This window comes from Danio aesculapii, chromosome 6, assembly GCF_903798145.1.
Source record: "Danio aesculapii chromosome 6, fDanAes4.1, whole genome shotgun sequence".
NCBI classification, from domain to species: domain Eukaryota; kingdom Metazoa; phylum Chordata; class Actinopteri; order Cypriniformes; family Danionidae; genus Danio; species Danio aesculapii.
The window spans coordinates 12,773,783-12,799,300 of record NC_079440.1 but is presented as its reverse complement, the minus strand read 5'-3'; the positions used below and the strand labels follow the sequence as shown (position 1 = coordinate 12,799,300).

Here is a 25,518-nt window from a genome sequence, read left to right as displayed (position 1 = left end):
TGATCATACTTTTTATTTTTTCATTTAGTAATTGTGCTTCCATTGTAGTTAATGCATGTTTTCTTATCAGATGAAGAATTTATCCTTCTCCGTTTTTAATTCATTCATTTTCCTTAGTCCCTTATGTTTAAATGTTTCCTTAGTTCCATTAGTCCCTTTATTCATCAGGGGTCGCCACAGTGGAATGAACTGCCAACTATTCCAGCATATGTTTTACACAGCAGATGCCCTTCCAGCTGCCACCCAGTACTGGGAAACACCCATACACACATTTACACACATACATTACGCCCAAAGTCAGCACAGAACTGCCAACTGAACCAGCCTGGACTCGAACCAGAGACCTTCTTGCTGTGAGGCAAAAGTGCTAAACTGTAAGCCATCGTGTTGTGATGTTTATATACATCATGGCCTTCCCATTTAGCACTTTACGTGATGCGCATAAAAATAGGCAGATGGCTACTGACTTCCATAGTATTTTTTTACAATGTCAATGGCTAACAGTTTGAAATATTCTTGCAAATATCTTCTTTTATGTTCAACATCAAAAAAGCAACTTATTTTGAGGGTAAATATTCATCTTTGGTAGAACTATCCAGTTTGTTGTCAAGACGTGTGTCATTCTCTGCAGTTATGTAACACCTTGTGAAACAGATTGTGTGCACTGTAACCACAATTTGCTTTTCTCTGCCGCAGACCTTTATAGTTTTGAATCGTGGGAAGGCTATATTTCGCTTTAATGCTACGCCGGCCTTGTATATTTTGAGTCCTTTCAATCCATTAAGGAGAATCTCCATCAGGGTCCTGGTGCATTCATATCCTTTATGAGCTGAATGGATGTATGTAAGCAATTTTTTTCTTGTATAGCCAGAGCTTTTACATGTGAGATATATCCTGATCCACATTCATCTCATTTTGACCATCAACAATCACAACCAACATCTTCCAGATGGAAAGGAAGCTAACACAGTTTGTTTATATGTATACCATTCAAAAGGTTAGCAAGATTCTTTTTTTAATGTTTTTGTTGTGACTGCATTTGCTTTTATGAAAAATACAGTAAAAAAGTTCAAACTACTTATTTAAAATGAGCTCAACACAATTATTGAGTTTTTTGGGAGACAACTTAATTTTTTTATGTTTAATCCACTTACATTTGTAAGAACAATGAAGTTAACTTAATCGATTTGTGTTGAGACAACATAAAGGAGTTGTGCGGCACCCAGCATTTTTTACAGTGTACATTTATTTGTGTGTTTTCTTTGTATATATTCCTTGACTGCTGCTCACTCTGTTCAGTTTTGTGATCATGTGCACAATCTTGACCAACTGCGCCTTCATGACGCTCAGCAATCCCCCAGAATGGGCCAAGAACGTGGAGTAAGTCACCTTTTTTACCTTAGGAATTCTAGGAAGATTATGTTAAAGAGACTATGAACGTTCACGTGTGATTTGCATTACAGTGTGTCCTAACTATATATGACGTGATGCTGATGATCTTTTCCATGTTAAAAGGAATTTTGCCGCAGCAGTGAGTTCCTACACTGTAAAACCCAACAGTCAACTTTAAACTCTCATTTGAAAAGAGTTTTGAACTCAGTGTTGAAGGTAATGAGTTAATTAAATACCTCATTACTTCAACTTAACTGGAGTAAGTTCACAGTACTCATATAGATTCGTTTATTTTAACTCAAATGGTTTCTTGCAATTTGTTTCCTCAAACGGTTTGAGTTGCCTTAACTTACTGAGTTTTACAGTACTCAGTTCTCTTCATTTATTGGGTTTTACTATGTTCAAATTGCTTCATGTACTCAAATGCATTAAGTTCACAGTACTCAGGATTAGTTTTTGAACTTAAATGGTTTGTTGCAATCAGTTTCCTCAAATGGTTTGAGTTACTTTTGGGGTTTTACAGTGTATTTTAGCCGCAGCTTCGTGGCTAAACAACTATGACAATGGTTAGTGGTCAATGGTCAGATGCTGATTATACAGTTTATTCAGTGTTCAGTTTTATAGAGTATGACTTTGAATACCATTTTAAGTGACATTTGTTGCCATATTGTAAGCAGCAACGGATGTTGAAAATAAAAGACTACCAAACATAGAGTTTAAATATGAACAATAGAACTGTGAATAGAACTGTTGGTGTAAACCAACAACACCACAGAATGTAATTTTTTAATACTGGTAAAGAGGTTTATTATTTATTAATTAGATCATAAGCCTGTCCATTTCATTGGCAGTTCAGTGGACAAATTTTATAACTGTCTTAAGACAAGACTGGGATTCAATAGTTTTAGGACTTTGATCCTCTTCAAAATTGACTACTGTATTTTGGGCTTCTTAATGTGTATTTAAATGTTACTGTCTTGTGTCTATGTCTGGTGCAGACATACAAATCTTGTCACATTGTGTATTTGGACGTAATGTTATGACCATATTAATGAGCTCTGCGCTGCTGTACATGATAAATTAACAAAAGATACACTTAAATATACCTTATGCCTCTTCAGTGTGGAGCTAAATATGTCACTCTGCTACTCACCCGTTTACACTGGCTGCCAGTTGCTGCTCGCATCAAATTCAAAGCTCTGATGTTTGCTTACAAAGCGACCTCTGGCTTTGCTCCTTCATATCTGCTCTCACTTCTGCAGATTTATGTGCCCTCCCGAAACTTGTGTTCTGTGAATGAACGTCACCTTGTGGTTCCATCCCTAAGAGGGAAGAAATCGCTTTCCCGAACTCTCGCATTCAATCTGCCCAGTTGGTGGAATGAACTCCCTAACTACATCAGAACAGCAGAGTCACTTGCTGTCTTTAAGAAACGACTAAAAACTCAACTATTTAGTCTCCACTTTCCTTCCTAATCTGTAACTGCCTCTCTGGCTATACCACTAACTGTACTCTCTCAAAATTTATAGTATGCACACCCCGCATTTTGAGTCCTGATGAGCATAATAAGTCCCTTTAATGCAAGTCATTTCATTCAGCGGCCATCTTTGAAGCACCTCTTGGGTACGATCACACTCAAAAAATGTATATGTTGGCGTTAATTACTTTTTTATGTCCACTGGTTCCACGTAACAGAATTAATTAACCTTAAAGAAAGAATATTTATTTTAGAGAACATAAGTTAGTTTTATAAAGGTAATGTAATGTTGCTTAGTTCAATCAGCATACTGTACATTCATAATTTAGCTTTAATCTAGTTTAGGGGTCACCAACTGACTACTTTTTGGGTACCGACTAATGTGGAGTTTGATACACACTTCTAAAATAACAAATTTGCTCAATTTACTTTTAATTATATGTTATTGTTAATAATTAATGAAAGTCATCTATGTGAAGACACTGATCATGTTAATGATTTCTCACAATAGTTGTCAACAATGATTTGTAGGTAGGAAACTGAGAAATATCAATATGCAGCAATTTATTTCTATAAATCTCTGCAGATATTAACATTTTCAAATGATCACTTCTACAATATTTTCACTTGTCACTAACAATTTTTAACAAATCATGCACTATGTTGTTCCATGTTTGTACAGATTATCAATTGTGTAATATAAATCAACTTTCAGATTTTACTGAAATTATCACTAAATCTACAGCATTTTTAACATAGCCGACACTCATTTAACTATTGTAGTTGCCTCAAGTTGGACATTGGAGAGAGTGGAGATTACATCCGTTCTCATCTTTAAACACAGTTTTGCCTTCCCTTCTGAAATGCCTTGTTTTTTTTTAAAGAAATGTGTACTGTAGCTCTAAATGAGGCTTCCGTTGCTTTTAGGGGGTTAATCGCGATTAATCACCATTTTTGTTTGTAGAAACTGGTCATGTGCGGATATTACTCCACCAAATGACCAAATTGTGGTACTGCAGAAGAAAAACAACTCCCCTTTCATTCATTTTAATTAAGCAAGCTGTTTAAATTTGAAAACTTACTTTTCCTGATTTTTTTCCAACTCAACTCTTTTGGTTTTAATACACAAACATAAGTAAATTGTTTCATTTTAACATAGTTACATTCTTTGGACCAACTAAAGCCATAATACATTTTTTGAGTGCAGGCATTCTGTTTGAAAAACATCAAAACATCATTTGGGAAACATCACATTCTCCAAAATTGCTTGCCAAGCTTATGATTAATTTTCATATTAGGAATCGCCAATAAAATTAAACAACAACTGTCTCTTTACTTTCATTTCTAAACATTTGAATCAAACAAAATCTGCAGAAACTCAAGTATGGTCTGAGCCCCTCCCCCAAAGAATCATCAGTCTATTGTGATCACTGATTGGCTCCTGTAATAGGAGGGGCTTCATTCGCCTAATTGACCGTTACACCTTTCCCCATTTAAGACTATACGAGTTACATGTCTTGTTCATTCTATAGTCTTTGTGCGAGCAGATGGCTTGGGAATTCGTTGCAAAGCAGCGCATAGAAAACAGTCTGGCGCGACTGTATTTTTGCTGCGTCTACCGTTTTCAAAATAAAAGTTCCTCATATGTAGTAAGTTAATGCAGGCTGGGGCATGCATATTAATGATCCCATGTGCAACATATATGTTTGATGACACGTCTGGTCTGGATGACGTAGATTGTGATCTAAAGTAGCTATATGCTAATGCTGAGGGCGTGCCCAGTGAGTAACGCAGCAGACTGTATTGTGTTTGGTTTTTTACTGTGGTTTTACACTTGCATAATTTACATGAGAATGAGGAAACAATGGTGTTTGAGACACAAATACTAATCTCTTATTATTCTACTATGCCTAGGTATAACAAAGACTATAGAATACATAAGAATGAATGGGGAAAAGGGTAATGGTCAATATGGCGGATAAAGCCCCGCCTACTAGTCAATCAACGATAGCTATAGACTGTGGATTCTCCAGGGGAAAAGCTCAGACCAGACGTGTGCTTTTAAGACAGTTTGGTGGTCAACAAACGCACTAAAATCTGTACATTTAAATAAATCAAGTGCACTTGAAAACAGAAGTTTTTTGTTTTTTTAATCTGTATGAAACAAGCGCGAGGTACAGTCCATCCTGTCAAACGCACCTCACATGACAGCCACTACTAAAACAATCACAAACTAGTAAACAAATAGTCGCGGTCATTTCTGGAGGAGATTCACCTTCAAGACAATTGTGGATTACTTTAGAAGAGCAGCGCGATCTGACAAACATTATCCAGAGGATGATAATGTGTAGAACAGACATAAATGAGGGTGGTGTCGTGATCTCGTTCCTTTCGAGTGCGCATGCACAACCTGAATGAACCTGAAACTTATGAGACAGTTGTTGTTTAATTTTATTGGTGATTTTAAATATACAATGTAATCGTAAGCTTGGCAAGCGGTTTCGGAGAGTTTGATGTTTCCCCATTCAAATAGAATGCCCGAGCATACTGCCCGAGAGGCATTTCAAAGATGGCCCCCAAGTGAATATGACGTCTTATTGACGTTTTGCTTGTATTGACGTTTTTCTTGTGTGCGTTCAGGTACACGTTCACAGGGATCTACACCTTCGAGTCCCTGATTAAGATCCTGGCTCGGGGCTTCTGCGTGGGGAAGTTCACTTTCCTGAGAGACCCCTGGAACTGGCTGGATTTCAGTGTCATTCTGATGGCGTAAGTATCCGTAATGCATACCATTGTTTTTCTTTTTTAAATGTAAAAAGCATACGAGAAATGAAACCAGAGTGTTCTCGGATAGTTTTGGACACATTGATGAAGGAAAAGCTGGTGAATCCATGTGGGTTGCGCTTGTGTGAGTTGGAGCGAGTGTGTTTGTGGTAACTCTCTATTTGATTCTACAGGTATGTAACTGAGTTTGTAAACCTAGGCAATGTGTCAGCTCTCCGCACTTTCAGAGTGCTCAGAGCTTTGAAAACTATCTCAGTCATCCCAGGTAAGGGATGTATGCGTGTGTGTGTGCGTGTGTGTGTGTGTAGACGTGCGCATGCGTGTGCGCATAAACACAAGTGTCAGTCAGGTGTGTGTCTCTGTGTGACGTTTCCCTCTGCTGCCCTGTCCTGTCTTAACATGCGTGTGTGTGTGTGTGTGTGTGTGTGACCCCTCCCCCCTCCCCCTCCCTACAGATATGTAACAGAATTTGTGGATCTGGGCAATGTCTCAGCACTGAGAACCTTCAGGGTTTTACGAGCACTCAAAACTATATCAGTGATTCCAGGTGAGGGCGAGCTCACAGGCTGCCTCTCTCTCCATCCGAGCTCTCGCTCACTCCATCCTCTCTCTCATTCTGTCGCTGCCAGCGGTCAGAGAAAGCAGGAATCCGTTCGGGTGTAAACAAAACGGGATTCCAGGCTTTTAAAAACACATTCTGTAGTTCTCCTTATATCCCTTCTGCCGGGCTCTGCTCTGTTATTTCCCAAAGACCATCACGCCTTGGGAAAGGTTTCCCATCATGCCTTGGGAAATAGACAACTGGGTGTTATTCTTTTGAGTTGTGTTGTTTTTTTTTGCATGAGACATTGCTGAAGCCTATATAGCCTGAGATAGAGAACTTGAGACCCTCTACTCTTCTCTTCTCCTTTGTCTGCTGTTTTATGTGCATGCGCACCGTCGGCTGTGTCTGTTGTGTTTTGTGCTGTGTGTGTGTGTGTGTGCACGAAGCACACACACACAAACGCACGCACATACATGCAGCACTTGCACTCACTGCCCTACACTGCATGCTTCTATGTTGTTAATACGCAATATCACAAACATTTACTCAACTAACACGCACACTAATTTTGAAAGCCAGGTTTTAATCACCAACAGCTTCTGATTGCTTCTTTTAGGCTTCTAGGCATAGTTCACACACACAAAATAATAAAAATTCATTGATTGTTTGCTCATCCATGTGTTGTTTTTATGCTGTATACCCCTCTTTCTTTTTTTGTATCATAAAAGGAGAAGAAAAAAAATGTCTTGCTCGCTTTTGTCCATTTAATAGGAGTGAATAGTGACAGACATTAAACATATCAAAGATTGGTCTCATGCGATATCTCTCATATATTCCAAATGTTCTGAGGTTTGTTCTGAAGTGGTGATAAATGAAAATAAAATGAAATGCGATGCAAAATACAATCCATATACTCTCTTCCATGGGGTAAACATACCTGGACATCTGCATATATTCAGCTTAGTGAAGAAACTACATGAGCAACGCTAGAAAACAGGTTCTAGTGTCTGTGTTTTATGTTTAGGTATCTGGTTTAATCAAAATGGCATACTTAAAGTGAACTGCAGTACTAGGTCCCACTTTATATATTAGGTGGCCATATCTAATATCTGCTTACACTGAAATTAATCTCGTTACAATGTACTTATTATGTAAATACGTGATTTATATTGTACTTATGATTGATTAAATACCTGCCTGTAATGACATCTGTATTTAATTTCTGTAATTACATTGGTAAATATTTCCCAGCAATGGGTTGCAGCTGGAAGGGCATCCGCTGCATAAAACATATGCTGGATAGGTTGGCGGTTCATTCTGCTGTGGCGACCCCAGATCGATAAAGAGACTAAGCCGAAAAGACAATGAATGAATGAAAATTTGTAATTGCATTGTTGACCATCCCTTTCACCTTAACCCACCCTTAAACCTACCTATACCACCAAACCTGAGTCTAACCCTATTCATTTCCTACCTCAAGAGCACCACAAATGTGCTGCAATACATTATACGCTGGCAGCTAGCTCTTTGCAGCTCTCACATGGTCGCCCACTAAAGCTAAGCAGGGTTGAACCCGGTCAGCACCTAGATGCAGACCACAAGGGAAAGCTAGGTTGCTGCAGAAAGTTGTGTTAGTGAGACCAGCAGTGGGGGTGCTCAACCTGTGGCCTGTGTGGGTCGTAACGCCTCAGTATATTGATGGGGACACCGTCTTTCTGATGAGAAGTTAAAAACCGAAGTCTTGACTCTCTGTGGTCATTAAAAATCTCAGGATGTCCTTCGAAAAAGAGTAGGGGTTTAATCAAATTTGCCCACTGGCCTCTGTTTATCATGGCCTCCTAACAATCCCCATATCATAATTGCCTTCATCACTCTGTCTCCTCTCCACCAATCAGCTGGTATGTGGTGTGCAGCCTGGCGCAATCCGCTTGTTAAGTGGTGACGTGTCGGTGACGTATGTAAAACTGTTTCCGGGTCCATGCCACCACTCATTTGAATTAAGAAAATATTCGTTTATGACCGCTTTTTCGTCATATCACACTTTAAAGAGAATTTTATATAAAGTCATAGTGTACACAACAATCTCTGGACTTGCTGCATCACAAATACCAAAATTTTAACAATTTATAAAAAAATAATCTGGCCATCAGATATTAGGCATGGATATATACCTTGCAATTATTATTATTATTATTATTATTATTATTATTATTATTATTATTATTATTATTATTATTATTATTATATTATTATTATTATTATTATTATTATTATTAATATGAACAAAATAAGTACATTATATTTATTTTTTATGCAAGTACATATATTTTAGGCCACGTAATATACCGGAAAGTGGGGCCCTGTGCTAAAATAGTTTCATAAACATGCAATTATGCACAGAGACAAACATAATGGTTCAAGTGTCTGTTAGATAATTAATTTTAAGTTTGTTGATCATCTAACCGTGCTGTATAATCCTCAGTACATATGGAATATTTGCCATACGTGTCACATGGGACCATTCTCAATCCTAATGCATTTTTAACTATTTCTTCTTTTGTGGTGTGAAAAAACAAAAGGGATATCCCAGGATGTGTAAATGATTAATTTTTTCATTTTGTAGGGAACTATCCCTTTAAAATAACTGTAATGGCACAAAAATAGTGTTTTTGAAGGAATGTTTTAGCCAGAAATAATCTATCCCTTATTTATCTTCATTATTCCAAGTAAAAACGATATGTTGTTTTATAAAGACAGCTTTGTGTGAAGAAAAGAAACTGAATTTCAGTCTTGATTTAAAGGGACACAACAACTTTTTTCTTTTGTCATACAGAGCTAGTAATATGGCTCCAGAAGACTGTAAATGCAGTAAACCAATTATATACACTACCTGACAAAAGTCTTGTTTATCCCAGTTGTACGAGCAACAAATAATAACTTGACTTCTAGTTGATCATTTGGAAAAGTGGCAGAAGGTCAATTCTTCAGATGAATCATGTGTTGAACTTCACCCCAATCATCACAAATACTGCAGAAGACCTATTGGAACCCGCATGGACCTAAGATTCTCATAGAAATCAGTCAAATTTGATGGAGGAAAATTCATGATTTAGAGTTACATTCAGTATGGGGGCATGCGAGAGATCTGCAGAGAGGATGGCAACATCAACAACCTGAGGTATTAAGACATTTGTGCTGCCCATTACATTACAAACCACAAGAGAGGGCAAATTCTTCAGCACTCCTTCTCATACTTCAGCCTTCATATCAAAGTTCCTGCAAGCAAAAGAAGGTCAAGGTGCTCCAGGATTGGCCAGCCAAGTCACCGGAGATGAATATTATTGAGCATGTCTGGGGTAAGATGAAGGAGAAGGCATTGAAGATGAATCCAAAGAATCTTGATGAACTTTGGGAGTCCTGCAAGAACGCTTTCTTTGCCATTCCAGATTACTTTATTAATAAGTTATTTGAGTCATTGCAGAGATGTATGGATGCAGTCCTCCAAGCTCATGGGAGTCATACACAATATTCATTCTTTTTCCACTGCACCAAGACTTTATTCAATTCACCTTTATTTGTATAGCGATTTTACAATGAAGACTGTGTCTACAATCTAGCAGCTTCACATAAAATATCATAGTAAATTGAAACAGTGTAGTTCAGTTTTCAGAGTTTAAGTTCAGTTCAGTTTAGCTCAGTTCAGTGTGGTTTAATAATCACTACTGAGAGTCCAAACACTGAAGAGCAAATCCATCGATGCGCAGCTCTACAGATCCCGAACCATGCAAGCCAGTGGCGACAGCGGCGAGGAAAAAACTTGACTTTATATTCTATACATTATTTCTGTTAAGTGACACGACTTTTGTCTAAGCATATTCAGACATGATCATATTTTATTTTGGTAAAATAAGCATAATCTAGAGGCCCTTGCCTTTCATATAAGCCACTTCTGATACTAAATGATCAACTAGAAGTCAAGTTATTATTTGTTGTTCCTAAAACTTGAATAAGCGACAAGACTTTTGTCAGGTAATGTAGGGCACATTTAATGGCGCGTTTGTTGTGTTTTTCTTCTTTTGTTTTGGAGCTCGACAGCTGTGGTGGCTTTCACTGTTTTGAAAAGAGCTGTGAAAAGATTCTTTTACAGTACAAATAGCAGCATACAGGTTTGGAATTGCATGAAGTTAAATAAATAATGAGTTTCTGAGTGAACCATTCCTGGTATTACAAAAAAATGTACAAAAAAACAAAAACAAAAACAGTAACACTTTTACAATAAGGTCTGATTTGTTAACATCGGTTCATTCATTAGATATTATGAAATTACATGAATGAACAGTATTTGGGCTCATGGAAACTTATACATTAGTGTTCTTTGTTATTAATGTTTTGATCAACATTTTACACAATTTTAAAATGTATTAATAGTAGTATTAATTAATAAAAGTATTGTTAACTAATTAGACCTTATTACAGTGTTACTATCTGCTTTAAAAGTAGCTAAAACACAAATTCTCAGTGTGTTTAAGTTGTGCGCATCGGGAGTTTTGTGACCGCCGTTGCGTGTTTCTCAGGACTGAAGACCATCGTCGGCGCTCTGATCCAGTCAGTGAAGAAGCTGTCAGACGTGATGATCCTGACCGTGTTCTGTCTAAGTGTGTTTGCTCTGATCGGACTGCAGCTCTTTATGGGAAACCTGCGGCAGAAGTGTGTGAAGATGCCGGAGGTCAATGTCACTGAAAACCTAACCGACTACAGCAACGGTTTAGAGCTGCACAACTCCACCTTCAACTGGACAGAGTATATTAGTGATTCTAGTAAGTGAAGAACATGCGTGTGTACTTGTTTATGTGGTTTATGAGGACCAAACGTTGTGTATGGGTGGTTTACGAGGACATGTCTTGTGAGGTCTTTTGACATACAGGTTTTCTGTATGATTGGGTTTAGGTTGTAAGGGTAGGGTAAGGCTATATAATAATCAGTTTTTACAGTATAAAATACATTATGCCTATGGAGAGCCCTCACAAACTACATCTATGTGTGTGTCTGTGTGAGTTACTGAGACAATCTGTGTGACAGGAGTGTGTGGAAAGCTCCAGTGACCCAGAAAAAATTTGTCATCTAGAGCTTAAAGCACTCTTATGGCTGTGTGTGTGTGTGTGTGTGTGTGTGTGTGTGTGTGTGTGTGTGCGTGTGTGTGTGTGTGTGTGTGTGTGTGTGCGTGTGCGCGTGTGCGTGTGTGTGTGTGTGTGTGCGTGTGTGTGTGTGTGTGTGTGTGTGTGTGTGTGTGGATGTGTTAGTATGGTTTAAAGGCTAGCCTTGATTTAAATAGAGACTCTTCTTTCAAACTTGAGGATTGCCGTAGTGGAGTCCTAAATTTAAGGACAGTTTTCCAGGACCATGTATCTGTATGAGGTCCAATTCCTGTTGCAGAAAACATCCACCAAACCATGACACATCATCTCCATTTTTACAGACCTAGGTAGCACATTGTGATGACAAAATATGCTACCTATTGGGTTGTGCTACTAGTGTCAATTTTGATGTGGAGTGGTGTGATTTTTGCCCTAACCCCCTTCCCTAACCTCAATCTCAGATCCATTCAAATACAATGTTGGTAGCTGAATATGTAGGGTAGGATAAAATGTCTGACCACTGAGCCTAAAACATATTTATATACCAGCTACCAAAGTGCAACCGACTCCCATGCAAAGAATCGTTAGTTCGATCCCAGCTCAGACCGTGTTGAGTGCAGTAGGACCAGTAGGTTACACATGGGGGCTTGTCCGGGATGGAAGTGAGGTTTAGGGGAGTGAGTGTAACGAAGGCCAGCTAGCGAAATGCTTTGCAGGTAAACCTCACTCCTCTGACCTCAAAAGATGCTCTACCAACAGACGCTAGATGCCGAGGACTTTGACCTCGTTATTAGAGCAACCGACTCCCATGCAAAGAATCGCCAGTTCGATCCCATCTCAGACCGGGTTGGGTGCAGTAGGACCGGTGGATTACACGTGGGGGCTGGGCCTGGGATGGGAGTGGGGTTTAGGGGGTGAATGTATCGTAGGCCAGCTAGCGAAGTGCTATGTAGGTAAACCTTACTCCTCTGACCTCAAAAGGAGCTCTAGCGACAGACGCTAGAGGCCATGGTCTTTAGTCTCCTTGTGAGAGCAGCCGACTCCCATGCAAAGAATCACCGGTTCAATCCCAGCTCAGACCAGGTTGGGTGCAGTAGGACCAGTAGGTTACACGTGGGGGCTCGTCCGGGATGGAAGTGAGGTTTAGGGGAGTGAGTGTAACGAAGGCCAGCTAGCGAAGTGCTGTGCAGGTAAACCTCACTCCTCTGACCTCAAAAGATGCTCTACCAACAGACGCTAGATGCCGTGGACTTTAGCCTCGTTATTAGAGCAACCGACTTCCCATGCAAAGAATCACCAGTTCGATCCCAGCTCAGACCGGGTTGGGTGCGGTAGGACCGGTGGATTACACGTGGGGGCTGGTCCAGGATGGGAGTGGGGTTTAGGTGGGGAATGTATCGTAGGCCAGCTAGCGAAGTGCTATGTAGGTAAACCTTACTCCGCTGACCTCAAAAGGTGCTTTAGCAACAGACGCTAGAGGTCATGGTCTTTAATCTCCTTGTGAGAGCAGCTGACTCCGATGCAAAGAATTGCCAGATCTATCCCACCTCAGACCGCATTGGGTGAGGTAGAACCGGTGGATTACATGTGGGGGCTTGTCCGGGATGGAAGTGAGGTTTAGGGGGGTGAGTGTTACAAAGGCCAGCTAGCGAAGTGCTATGCGGGTAAACCTTACTCCTCTGACCTCAAAAGGTGCTCTACCGACAGATGCCAGAGGCCATGGTCTTTAGCCTCCTTGTTAGAGCAACCGACTTCCTTGCAAAGAATCGTCGGTTCGATCCTAGCTTAGACTTGGTTGGGTGCAGTAGGACTGGTGGGTTACATATATAACACATACTGTATATCTTGGTGAAATCTAAAAGTTTTATCAAATTTTGAAATATCTAATTTCTTTAATATTGTGCCTCAGATTATATAAATACACCTAAAAATGCTATTTTACTCCTATTAGGGTGCCTTCAAATAGTACATGATCTGGAAATACATAAAATTGTAGGTTGTTTGTTAATTTTGGTCTCCACTATAGAATCATATACCATTCATTTTTCATTGTGGATATATTCTGCTATTCTTTATTATGTTTCTTGACATTTATCATGTTTCTTCTCTTTTTCAGACAATTATTATTTCATCCCAGGCCGCAGGGATGCTTTGCTTTGTGGGAATTCAAGTGATGCAGGGTAAACATGTTCTTTCAGATTTCACATGCTAGTTCAGGTTTAATCATGACATTTGTCCTTACAGTTATTAGAATGTGGATGGGAATATAGATTAGTTATTAAAATGACGTTTGGGTAACACGTTACAATTTTTTTAAAGGTGCCATAGAGTGCATTGATTCAGTATGTTTCTAATGAGCCTCTGCGAATTGTAGCCTCAATTTCCTGTTCTTAGCTGAGAGAAGTGGCACCCAGTGTGGTTTTCTGCTGGTGTAGCCAGAGATGCTGTTCTGCATACCTTGGTTGTAACAAGTGGACATTTTCTCTTTTTCGGACCATTCTCTGTAAACCCTAGAGATGGTTGTGCGTGAAAATCCCTGTAGATCAGCAGTTTCTGAAATACTCAGACCAGCCCGTCTGGCACCAACAACTATGCCACGTTCAAAGTCACTTAAATCCCCTTTCTTCCCCATTCTGATGCTCGGTTTGAACAGCAGATCATCTTGACCATGTCTATATCCATAAATTTATTAAATTGCTGCCATGTGACTGGATGATTAGAAATTTGCATTGATAAGTAGTTGGACGGGTGTACCTAATAAAGTGCCGGGGGAGTGTATATCAACTATCACCAAAATTGATCTCATATCAAAGTTGAGATGCACTTTTAATAAACAAATTGTGAAATTTGAAGCCTGTTTGATCTCTCTTGAATGCTTTATTTGATATTTTAATTAGGATTATGATAAACTATTGAATATTTTTGTCATTTTAAGACTCCTTTAGGAAGTTTGCTGAAGCCCCTAGTGGTCGAGAAGCACTTCTGTGACGTCATCAGTTGAGCTAGTTTGCTAATTGACTGAATATACTGAAAAACTGTTTACTTGTTTGGGATTACAGGCAGTGCCCTGAAGGTTTCACATGTATAAAAGCAGGACGTAATCCAGACTACGGCTACACAAGCTTTGACACGTTCAGCTGGGCTTTCCTCTCACTCTTCCGACTCATGACCCAAGACTTCTGGGAAAACCTCTACCAGCAGGTACAGCATTAACACATCACAGTACTCTCTCAGTATCCTCCTGTAGGCTGGTCTTCATCACTGACTCTGTTATTCTTCCTATTTTTGAGACAATCTATATTGTGTAAAGCCTTATAAACAAACAGTTCTAATGGTCGTTTATGCAACATTCGGTTTGTTTATGTACAGTATGTGTGTATTGTGTCTCTCACAGACTCTGCGCGCAGCTGGAAAGCCCTATATGATCTTCTTTGTTCTTGTGATCTTCCTGGGCTCCTTCTATCTGGTCAATCTCATCTTGGCTGTGGTGGCCATGGCATATGATGAGCAGAACCAGGCTACTATAGAGGAGGCACAACAGAAAGAGGAAGAGTTTCAGGCCATGCTGGAACAGCTGAAGAGACAACAAGAAGAGGCACAGGTACCAAACACACACATTTGTACTAGCATGTCAGAATATACAAACGAAACATCACGTGTATGGACAGTTGTACTGTCTTTCGGGTTATTATTTGTTTGGGTTATTTTTGTCTGATCATTGTTTTATACCCGTTCACTGATCTCTGCCTTTGTCATCTCTGAAGTTTCTCACCACACTTGCTGCAGCTAACACTGCCTTGTCGCCATGGAAACCGACAGATAATGAGAGAGAGTGAGGGAGTGTCTTTTTTCCTAGTAAACAAGGAAAAGACTGAAATAAGAGGAAGACAGATTATATCTATCTATCTATCTATCTATCTATCTATCTATCTATCTATCTATCTATCTATCTATCTGTCTGTCTGTCTGTCTGTCTGTCTGTCTGTCTGTCTGTCTGTCTGTCTGTCTGTCTGTCTGTCTGTCTGCCTGTCTGCCTGTCTGTCTGTCTGTCTGTCTGTCTGTCTGTCTGTCTGTCCGTCTGTCTATCTCACTTTCTATCCATCCATCCATCCATCCATCCATCCATTCATCTGTATGTCTGTCTGCCTGTATCTCTGTGTCTGTCTGTCTGTCTGTATCTCTGTCTGTCTGTCTGTCTGTCTGTCTGTATCTCTATCTGTCTGTCTGTCTGTCTGTCTGTCTGTCTGTCTGTCTGTCTGTCTGTCTGTGTCTGACTGTCTGAATCTCTTGTCTGTCAGTATCTCTGTCTGTCTGTCTGTCTGTCTGTCTGTCTGTCTGTCTGTCTGTCTGTCTGTCTGTCTATCTGTCTGTCTGAATGTCTGTCTGACTGTCTGAATCTCTGTCTGTCTGTCTGTCTGTCTGTCTGTCTGTATCTCTGTATCTCTGTCTGTCTGTATCTGTCTGTCTATCTGTCTGTCTGTATCTCTGTCTGTCTGTCTGTCTGTCTGTCTGTCTGTCTGTCTGTCTGTCTGTCTTTCTGTCTGCCTGTCTCTCTGTCTGTCTGTATCTCTCTCTGTCTGTCTATCTGTCTGTCTGTATGTCAGTCTGTCTGTGTGTATCTCTTGTCTGTCTGTCTGTATGTCAGTCTGTCTGTCTGTCTTTCTGTCTGTCTGTCTGTCTGTCTTTCTGTCTGTCTGTATCTGTCTGTCTGTCTGTCTGTCTGTCTGTATCTGTCTGTCTGTCTGTCTTTCTGTCTGCCTGTCTGTATCTCTGTCTGTCTGTCTGTATGTCAGTCTGTCTGTGTGTATCTCTTTCTGTCTGTCTGTCTGTCTGTCTGTCTGTCTGTCTGTCTGTCTGTCTGTCTGTATGTCAGTCTGTCTGTGTGTATCTCTTGTGTGTCTGTCTGTATGTCAGTCTGTCTGTGTGTATCTCTTTCTGTCTGTCTGTCTGTCTGTCTGTCTGTCTGTCTGTCTGTCTGTCTGTCTGTATGTCAGTCTGTCTGTGTGTATCTCTTGTCTGTCTGTATGTCAGTCTGTCTGTGTGTATCTCTTTCTGTCTGTCTGTCTGTCTGTCTGTCTGTCTGTCTGTCTCTTTGTCTCTCTGTCTCTCTGTCTCTCTGTCTGTCTGTCTGTCTGTCTGTCTGTCTGTCTCTATCTATCTCGGGTAATTAGAGTTAATAGATGGGATATTACAAGTCAGGGAGACCTAATACGGAAAAGATGGATTAGTGAGAATGTAATTAAAGTCTCAAGGTCAAAAATGTAACGCACACATTTAATTTAGACTGATCACACAAATAAAGTGATCTTCTGTCGTTCTTCAGCGCTCACTGTTTGGCCATGTCCTGTCTCTGCTTTCACTATGTAAGCTTGTACTAAGTCTAGCCACGGTTGCCACTGACGACGGTGACTGTGCTGTGATTGGTTGGCAGGTTGCTGCGGCAGCAGCGACAGAAAGCGGGGAGTACAGCGGAAGGGGGGGCCTGTCGGAGGAGAGCTCCTCTGGGGGGTCCAGACTGAGCTCGAAGAGTGCTAAAGAAAGGAGGAACCGCAGGAAGAAGAGAAAACAGAGGGAGGAAGAGGAGAAAGCCGACCAAGAGAAATTCCACAAGTCTGCCTCAGAGGACAGCATCAGGCGGCCGGGCTTTCGCTTCTCTATTGATGCCAACCGACTCTCGTATGAAAAGAAATGCTCAACTCCTAACCAGGTGACTTGCTCTGCTGTGTGGCATTGTGGGAAATGTAGTTTAGACAACTCTTCTGTGTTTTGTTAACTTCTTAGCTATAATGTTACTGAGTTTATGTGGGTTATGTTGGGTTGCGGCTGGAAAGGCATCCACTCGTTAGGCTCATTGCCTAAAAAATATGCGGGATAAGTTGGCGGTTCATTCTGCTGTGCCAACCCCTGACTAATAAAGGGACTAATCTGAAAAGAAAATGAATGAACGAATGAATAACCAACTATGGCACTCAACAAAGGTGTGACATGAGACAGACAACGGTTTAATCTTCACATTAAATGCTCAGTAAAATGCACTTATGAGGATTAAAGGGCTCAAATGTGGCCTAAAACTACCACAGATGCGTTAAAAATGTCCATGTGGGAATTTAATCTGACAAAAATATGGTTAGGATGTGGTTACATTTAATTCTAACAAATCTGAACCGAGTGAATTCTACCATGATCTTATTACATATCAGAAAACAACATGCATTATTCACACTATAAATCACTGATTTAAAAGATATATAGTGTGATATGCAACACAGGCTCATTGTGAAAACGTACCCCCGGATACATTTCTGGAGAGCACGAATTATGTAGCCGGAGCTACGAATGGCTGCATTTCGTTTTTAAAACAAAGGTTACAGGGTGGTATGATGCAGCCCTGTAGATAGATAGATGGATGGATAGATGGATGGATGGATGGATGGATGGATGGATGGATGGATGGATGGATGGATGGATAAAAAGCGTACACAGCTGCCTTTGGTGGATTCGCGAAAACAAAACCTGCAAAAAAAAGCCTTTCGTGCCACTCCTGGGTCATGTTTCGAGCTGTCCTGAAATGTATACAGGGGTGTGTATTAATAATGAGCCTGGGTTGGTGATATTATAAGCCCAACAAAAATTATAACAAAAATACATTTGAGATTCAAAATAAATTTATTGTGTAAACCAGGTGATGAAATGCTATTATACAGATTGCAAAACAACAATATGTTTTTTTCAATATATATATATTGATATATTTTATATTGATCAAAGAATTTATAAGAGTTATAATATTTCATTTTATGAATCAAAGTTTCAAAAATTAAATAAGAATACATAAATGGGCATCAAATTTAATTTACAAAGGTGATTTTTAAATACATAGAGAACACATAACATTCGTATTTTAATATTTCAAATATCTAGAAATTCTAAATATGAGTGAAATTATGTTAATTCATAACTGCAGATTAACTACATTTATATATTATAACTTTGATAACAATTAGTTATTAGTTCATAAAATTATTTAGTAACTAATACATTTATAGGAACTAATAATCTTAACTTCTGATTTTGATTGTAATTCAATAATATGCACCTTTTGTAAAGCTGCTTTGAAACAATAATTATTATGAAAAGCGCTATACAAATAACTTGAATTGAATTATTATGACCAATATTTAATGAAATATATTAAAATAAGTGATCTTCAGAGTTTAGCAATGTAATCAACACAGGCTCATTGTGAAAACATATACATTTCTGGAGAGCTTGAATTATGTAGCCTGAGCTACATATGACTGCACTACGTCTTTCAAACAAATGCTAGGGGGTGGTATGATGCTGCCGCCGGCTTCTGTTTCTTGCACGCTACTGGCTTACCGCTTACCTCCGTGTGGATGGCTTTTCTGCTGTGACCAGTTTGCCCAATAGCTCACCACGTATGTTGGCAGACTTGTGATGTAGAGAGGAGTTGACCACGATAACAAGGTTCGAGTGTGGAGAAAAACGGTTCCAGAAAGCAGGTAAAACAAAAGGCAAAAAATAAAAAAAACAAGTAAATAATGGGGTGAGAACATGGTAAGAAAATGTGGTAAAAATCAGGTGGCCACTAGGGTTTTTCTCTTTCTGGATTGCTTTTGAAAACACTTTCGGTTGGGTTTAAGGAAGGGAGTGATTGGGTCAGTCGGTGCTTTTGACAACACTGTCGGTTGGGTTTAAGGAAGGGGGAGATTTGGTCAATTGGTGCTTTTGAAAATACTATGGGTTGGGTTTAAGGAAGGGGGTGATCGGGTCAATCGGTGCAATTGAAAACACTGTCAGTTGGGTTTAAGGAAGGGGGTGATTGGGTCAATTGGGGATTTTGAAAACACTGTCAGTTAGGTTTAAGGAAGGGCGTAATTGGGTCAATTAGTGCTTTTGAAAACACTGTCGGTTGGGTTTAAGGAAGGGGGTGATTGGGTCAATTGGTGCTTTTGAAAATACTAGGGGTTGGGTTTAAGGAAGGGGGTGATTGGGTCAATCGGTGCAATTGAAAACTGTCGGTTGGATTTAAGGAAGGGGGTGATTGGGTCAATTGGTGCTTTTGAAAACACTGTCAGTTGGGTTAAGGAAGGGGTGATTGGGTCAATTGGTGCTTTTGAAAACACTGTCAGTTGGGTTTAAGGAAGGGGGTGATTGGGTCAATTGGTGCTTTTGAAAATACTATGGGTTGGGTTTAAGGAAGGAGGTGATCGTGTCAATCCCTGCTATTGAAAAACACTGTGGGTTAGGTTTAAGGAAGGGGGTGATTGGGTCAATCGGTGCTTTTGAAAACTGTCAGTTGGGTTTAAGGAAGGGGGTGATTGGGTCAATTGGTGCTTTTGAAAATACTATCGGTTGGGTTTAAGGAAGGGGGTGATTGGGTCAATCGGTGCTATTGAAAATACTGTCGGTTTGGTTTAAGGAAGGGGGTGAATAGGTCAATTGGTGCTTTTAAAAAATACTACCGGTTGGGTTTAGGGAAGGGAATGATCGGGTCAATCAGTGTTTTTGAAAACACTGTCGGTTGGGTTTAGGAAACAGGGTGATTGGGTCAATCGGTGCTTTTGAAAACATTATCGGTTGGGTTTGTGGAAGGGTGATCAGGTCAATCAGTGCTTTTGAAAACACTATCAGTTGGGTTTGGGGAAGGGGGTTGGTGTGAAGATCAGTCGTTCGGTCAGTCAGTCTGTCGACAGTGGCCTCAGGTGGATTTACCCAGAACAGCAGGCGCGAATGGCACTCGCGAGAGACATTTTAGATGTGAAAAAGAATACACAGCGGCCTCTGGTGGACTTGAACTTGATAAACATAATATTTTGTGCTTTCCAGAAATGTATACAGGGATATGTATCAATAATGAGCCTGGGTTTAATGTAATTATTACTTCTGGAATACTAGCATACTAGGACTTAATTATTGCTTTTATTTCATTGATCAGTCTCTTCTCAGCATTCGTGGATCTCTTTTCTCTCCACGGAGGAACAGTCGTGCGAGCCTTTTCAGCTTCCGTGGCAGAGCTCGAGACTTTGGCTCAGAGAATGATTTCGCGGACGATGAGCACAGCACGTTTGAGGATAGCGACAGTCGACGAGGATCCCTATTCGTGCCTCGTTGTGTTGAGAGGCGAAGTTCCACTGTCAGCCACTGCAGCCTCACAGCACCCAGGATTATGCTGCCGGCCAATGGGAAAATGCACTGCACAGTAGACTGCAATGGAGTGGTTTCCCTGGTGGGCGGGACATCTGTGCCAACATCACCAATAGGACGTTTGCTACCTGAGGTATTTGTGTTGGAAATAAACAAACGTGATCTATAAGAAAACTATGCTTTATATGTAAACAGTATTGCGGTTGATTCTCATGCAGTCTTTTTTTTTTTTTTTTTTTGTAGGGCACAACAACTGAGTCTGAAGTACGCAAGAAACGTTCAGGATCACACCAGCCTTCTGATTACCTAGAGGAAACAGTAGCCAGGAAAAGAGCTATGAGTGTGGCCAGTATTCTCACCAATACTATGGAAGGTGTGAAACACACTGATCTCACACATACACACACAGAATACAGTTCAAGTCAGAATTATTCACCCTCTTGTGATTTTTCTTTTTTTTTCTTTTTCAAATATAAATGATGTTCAACAGAGCAAGGAATTTTTCACAGTATGTCTGATAATATTTTTTCTTCTGGAGAAAGAAAAAATTCATTATTTGTTTTATTTCGGCTAGAATAAAAGATGTTTATAATTTTTAAAGCCTTTTTGGGTCAATATTATTAGCAATATTAGCCATTTCAAGCAATATATATATATTTTTTTGTCTACAGAACAAATCAAGGTTATACAATGATTCCTTAATTACCCTAACTTGCCTAATTAATCTCGTTAAGCCTTTAAATGTCATTTTAAGCTGTATACTAGCATCTTGAAAAATATCTAGAAAAATATTAAGTACTGCAACGCAGTGGCGCAGTAGGTAGTGCTGTCGCCTCACAGAAAGTAGGTCGCTGGTTCATGCCTCGACTGGGTCAGTTGGCGTTTCTGTGTGGAGTTAGCATGTTCTCCCTGCGTTCGCATGGGTTTCCTCCGGGTGCTCCGGTTTCCCCCACAGTCCAAAGACATGCGGTACAGGTGAATTGGGTAGGCTAAATTGTCCGTAGTGTGTGTGTGTGTGTGTGTGTGTGTGTGTGCGTGCGTGTGTGCGTGCGTGTGTGTGTGTCTGTGTGTGTGTGTGTGTGTGTGTGTGTGTGTGTGTGTGTGTGTGTGTGTGTGTGTGTGTGTGTGTGTGTGTGTGTGTGAATAAGTGTGTATGTGTTTCCCAGTGATGGGTTGCAGCTGGAAGGGCATCCGCTGCATAAAACAAATGCTGGATAAGTTGGCAGTTCATTCCGCTGTGGCAACCCCAGATTAATAAAGGGACTAAGCTGAAAAGAAAATGAATGAATGAATGAATGAATGAATATTAAGTACTGTCATCACAGGCCTGTATCCGGCCTGGTGAAAACGGTGGTTCTTTTTGCTCAAAAAGTGGACCTTTTTGCAGTTATTCACCTTATTTTCTATTTAATTATGGGGTTTATATACTGCATTTTAGTGACATTTTAAACACTATTTTTAGCTGGATTAGCTTGTTGGATGATCATCATAACTACACTTTTTGAGGTACCAAAAACAATTGCTAAATATTTAGCATAAAGAAATATGAAAAAAATGTTATTTTTAAAAAATACAATTTTAATATATCATATATCATTAGGAAAAAGCAGTCTGTTAATGTTTTTAATTAAAAAAAACTGTAGCCTATTGTCATTTATTGGGCAAATAACAAACTTACCAGCACATTTAACTTTCCTCAGTCAGAATTTGGCCATCTGAATAATACATTTTAAATAAAATGAAAACATTAATATTAATAATGTAGAGCTTCTTGATTTTTCTAATCTTCTTTTGTAAAAAAAAGAAAAAAAAGTAAATTTTAAAAGTGCATGGATAACAAAAATAGCCAAACAAACACTAACAAAACCTGACCCCAGAAAAGTACATTTTTGGAAATTGGGATTTATACATATATAAAAGCAGAATAAATAAGTTTTATATTGACGTATGGTTTGTTAGCATAGACAAATATTTGGCTGAGATACAACTATTTGAAAATCTGAAATCTGAAGTTTCAAACATATCTAAATACTGAGAAAACCACCTTAAAGTTGTCCAAATTAAGTCAATAACAATGCAGTTTATTAATCAAAAGAAAAGCTTTGATATATTTATTGAGGGAAATTTACAAAAATGTTTTCATGGAACATGATCTGTACTTAATACAATGATTTTTGGATTGTGTTGTATGTTTCTATATTGCTACATATGAAAACTGATTAGATCACCCTCACACACATATGCACACAGGCACACACACATTCATGTTCTGACCTTTAAACACTGACTTTGTCACGTAGCCGCTGACATGCCAGTGCAATTATTTCTAAACGCCTCTGAGCACACACACTTTCATCCACTTCATCGAATATTCCGCCAATACGTTTACACAATAAAACTAACCATTTTAAAACAAACAATCTGGTATACACAATTTTAACAAACTGCCTTCCGTATTAACTCCAAAATTTTGTACTTTACAATAGTTTTGTATGTACAAAAGCCTTTCAATGTCTGCTGCACAAATAAATGCATAACACTATTTTCTAAGAATGATATGTGAATTTTATGTATGCCAGGTGACCAGTAAATGCACAAAAAACCTATTACCACTGCAGTTTTTGTTGATTATTACTTTTTTATTTCCATAAAAAAAATACCTCATGTGAACTCAAAATTATTTAAAGAAACTTGTATGTTTATATTTTTCCATTCACAGTTTGTAGGGTAGAAGGTTTTCCTGCAATTTGACATTATATTTGTATTCCATAATTTTAATAATACCATTTATTTTAGGCTTTGTAACACTTTAGGGGACATTCTACCAGAAACATACATTTTCAATTATACTTATACATATGTGACCGGGCCTGACCCTTAAGCTTGTCCTCCTCAAAAAAGTATACAAAAACATGCATAAAATCATACAATTCAATTACAGAATGCGTCTGTCAGCTTCTCTTCCGTCAAATGATGTCACTTCCTTTGAGTCATAGCCTTAAAGGTGTATTGTACGCATTTTATGTTAAATGTAATGCAAATATGACAGGACTGACAGACACATGGGGACAACTGTAAAATTATTTTACAATTATTTAATACAATTATTTGTGGAATTTATGTATAACTTTAATCAATTGATGTGAATGATAACAACTTAAAATGGCTTTTCCTGAAGTTTTTTTCTTCTTTTTAGCATAACTAAACTATTAAAGCTGTAGGTTCAATTGGGCTGAGGACAAGGACAATGATAGGGTTTGCAAATTTAACAAAGAACAAAAATCGAAGAACTAAATGAATGACATATTCTCATCAAAATCAACCATCAGCCCATTTTAGAATTTTTTATGATGAAATACTTTTTATTCACTGTATCTAGGTTTTTAATTCAAGGACAGATGATGTATGTTTGTAGTAGAATGTCCCTCAATTTAAGTAACAGTTCTTACTATTAAATAATGGCTTAATACCCTGCCTACTATTAAGCTATAGGCTGATTATTTGTACATATAACTCACACATCTTGTTCTACATCTCTAATCCTACCCACTACCCTACTACATTAAAGTCAATATTTGCAATGTTTATCTTACCAATGTATATTTATACTCCTAAGGTGAACAATTAATCTATGGATGTGAAAAAATATTGTTTTTGTAAACTTATGTTACAAAAAAAAGTTTAAAATGGTGGTAGTCTTTCTGTTAATGTCAACTTGACAACTTCAGTCACAATATTCTTAACCATGCCCCTTTTATCATTAGTTTGTTATGAGGGAATGATGCGCTAAAAAAAGCTCCACCCCCTACTCAATATTCCGTTTCAGTTTGAAGTACATCAACATACTGAAATTAAAGTCTCAGCAACTTCCAGTTCACGCAGACTTTAATAAATATTCTTAAACAGCAAATTAAGAGTTTATTGACACAAAAGTCCTAGTTAATGGTTTATTAATAGCGAAAACTGTACCTTAAAATAAAATTAATTTAACAGGTCTAAACTCTAAACACTTTGTTCCCAGAACTGGAGGAATCGCGGCAGAAGTGCCCTCCTTGTTGGTACAAGTTTGCCAACAGCTTCCTGATCTGGGACTGCAGTCCGGCTTGGCTGAAGGTGAAGGAGATCATGAACATGATCGTGATGGATCCGTTTGTAGACCTGGCCATAACCATCTGCATTGTTCTCAACACCCTCTTCATGGCTATGGAACACTACCCGATGACTACCCAGTTCAGCCATCTGCTGTCAGTTGGGAACCTGGTAAGAACTGAATGCCATATTCGCATTACTGAAATGATTAAATCAGTATGAAAGCAGCCCAACATTGTTAGTTATAGTGGCAAAGCTTAGCATGGGAAAGACATATTCAATATTTACTACAACTTTTGCCTCAATATCCTCCCAATTTACCTTTGAAAATCAAAATCATTAATATGTGTATTTTTAGTGGCACGATGGCTCAGTGGTTGGCTCCGTTGCCTCAGAGCAAGAAGGTCACTTATTCAAGTCTTGGCTGTGCCAGTTGGCATTTCTGTGTAGACTTTGCATGTTCTCCCAGTGTTCGTGTGGGTTTCCTCCGGGTGCTCTGGTTTCCCTCACAGATGAAAGACATGTGCTATTGGTCAATTGGATGAACTAAATTGGTCGTAGTGTATGAGTGCTTGTGTGAATGAGTGTGTATGGGTGTTTCCCAGTATTGGGTTGCGGCTGGGAGGGCATCTGCTGCGTAAAACATATGCCGAAATAGTTGGCGGTTTATTCTGCTGTGGCGACCCCTAATATATAATGGACTAAGCCAAAGGAAAATGAATGAATGAATGGATGGATGAATGAATGAATGAGCATTTTGAGTCCTAATAAACAGCCAGTATGCAAGCTAATAAGCAAATAGTTTAAAGTGAGAATTGGTTTCCATACAACAATATTTATTTCATTTAACATTGAGAGACTAGTTTTTAGTTTCAAGTGAAAATGCCTTAAAGCAGTGGTGTCAAACTCAGTTCCTGGAGTTTAGTTCC

At 39.1% G+C, this 25,518-nt stretch overlaps 1 protein-coding gene across 1 annotated transcript in view; it reads left to right on the top strand.

The window, feature by feature from the left end:
• scn1lab (sodium channel, voltage-gated, type I like, alpha b) overlaps positions 1-25,518 on the top strand; it is a 76,675-nt gene that overhangs the window by 17,749 nt on the left and 33,408 nt on the right. The window contains exons 3-14 of the mRNA XM_056459565.1: positions 697-815; positions 1,291-1,380; positions 5,510-5,638; positions 5,827-5,918; positions 10,772-11,014; positions 13,449-13,512; positions 14,392-14,533; positions 14,727-14,933; positions 16,764-17,039; positions 20,292-20,633; positions 20,744-20,873; positions 24,522-24,760. Coding sequence (XP_056315540.1) covers positions 697-815; positions 1,291-1,380; positions 5,510-5,638; positions 5,827-5,918; positions 10,772-11,014; positions 13,449-13,512; positions 14,392-14,533; positions 14,727-14,933; positions 16,764-17,039; positions 20,292-20,633; positions 20,744-20,873; positions 24,522-24,760 — 2,073 coding nt within the window. The remainder of the gene's footprint in view (positions 1-696; positions 816-1,290; positions 1,381-5,509; positions 5,639-5,826; positions 5,919-10,771; positions 11,015-13,448; positions 13,513-14,391; positions 14,534-14,726; positions 14,934-16,763; positions 17,040-20,291; positions 20,634-20,743; positions 20,874-24,521; positions 24,761-25,518) is intronic.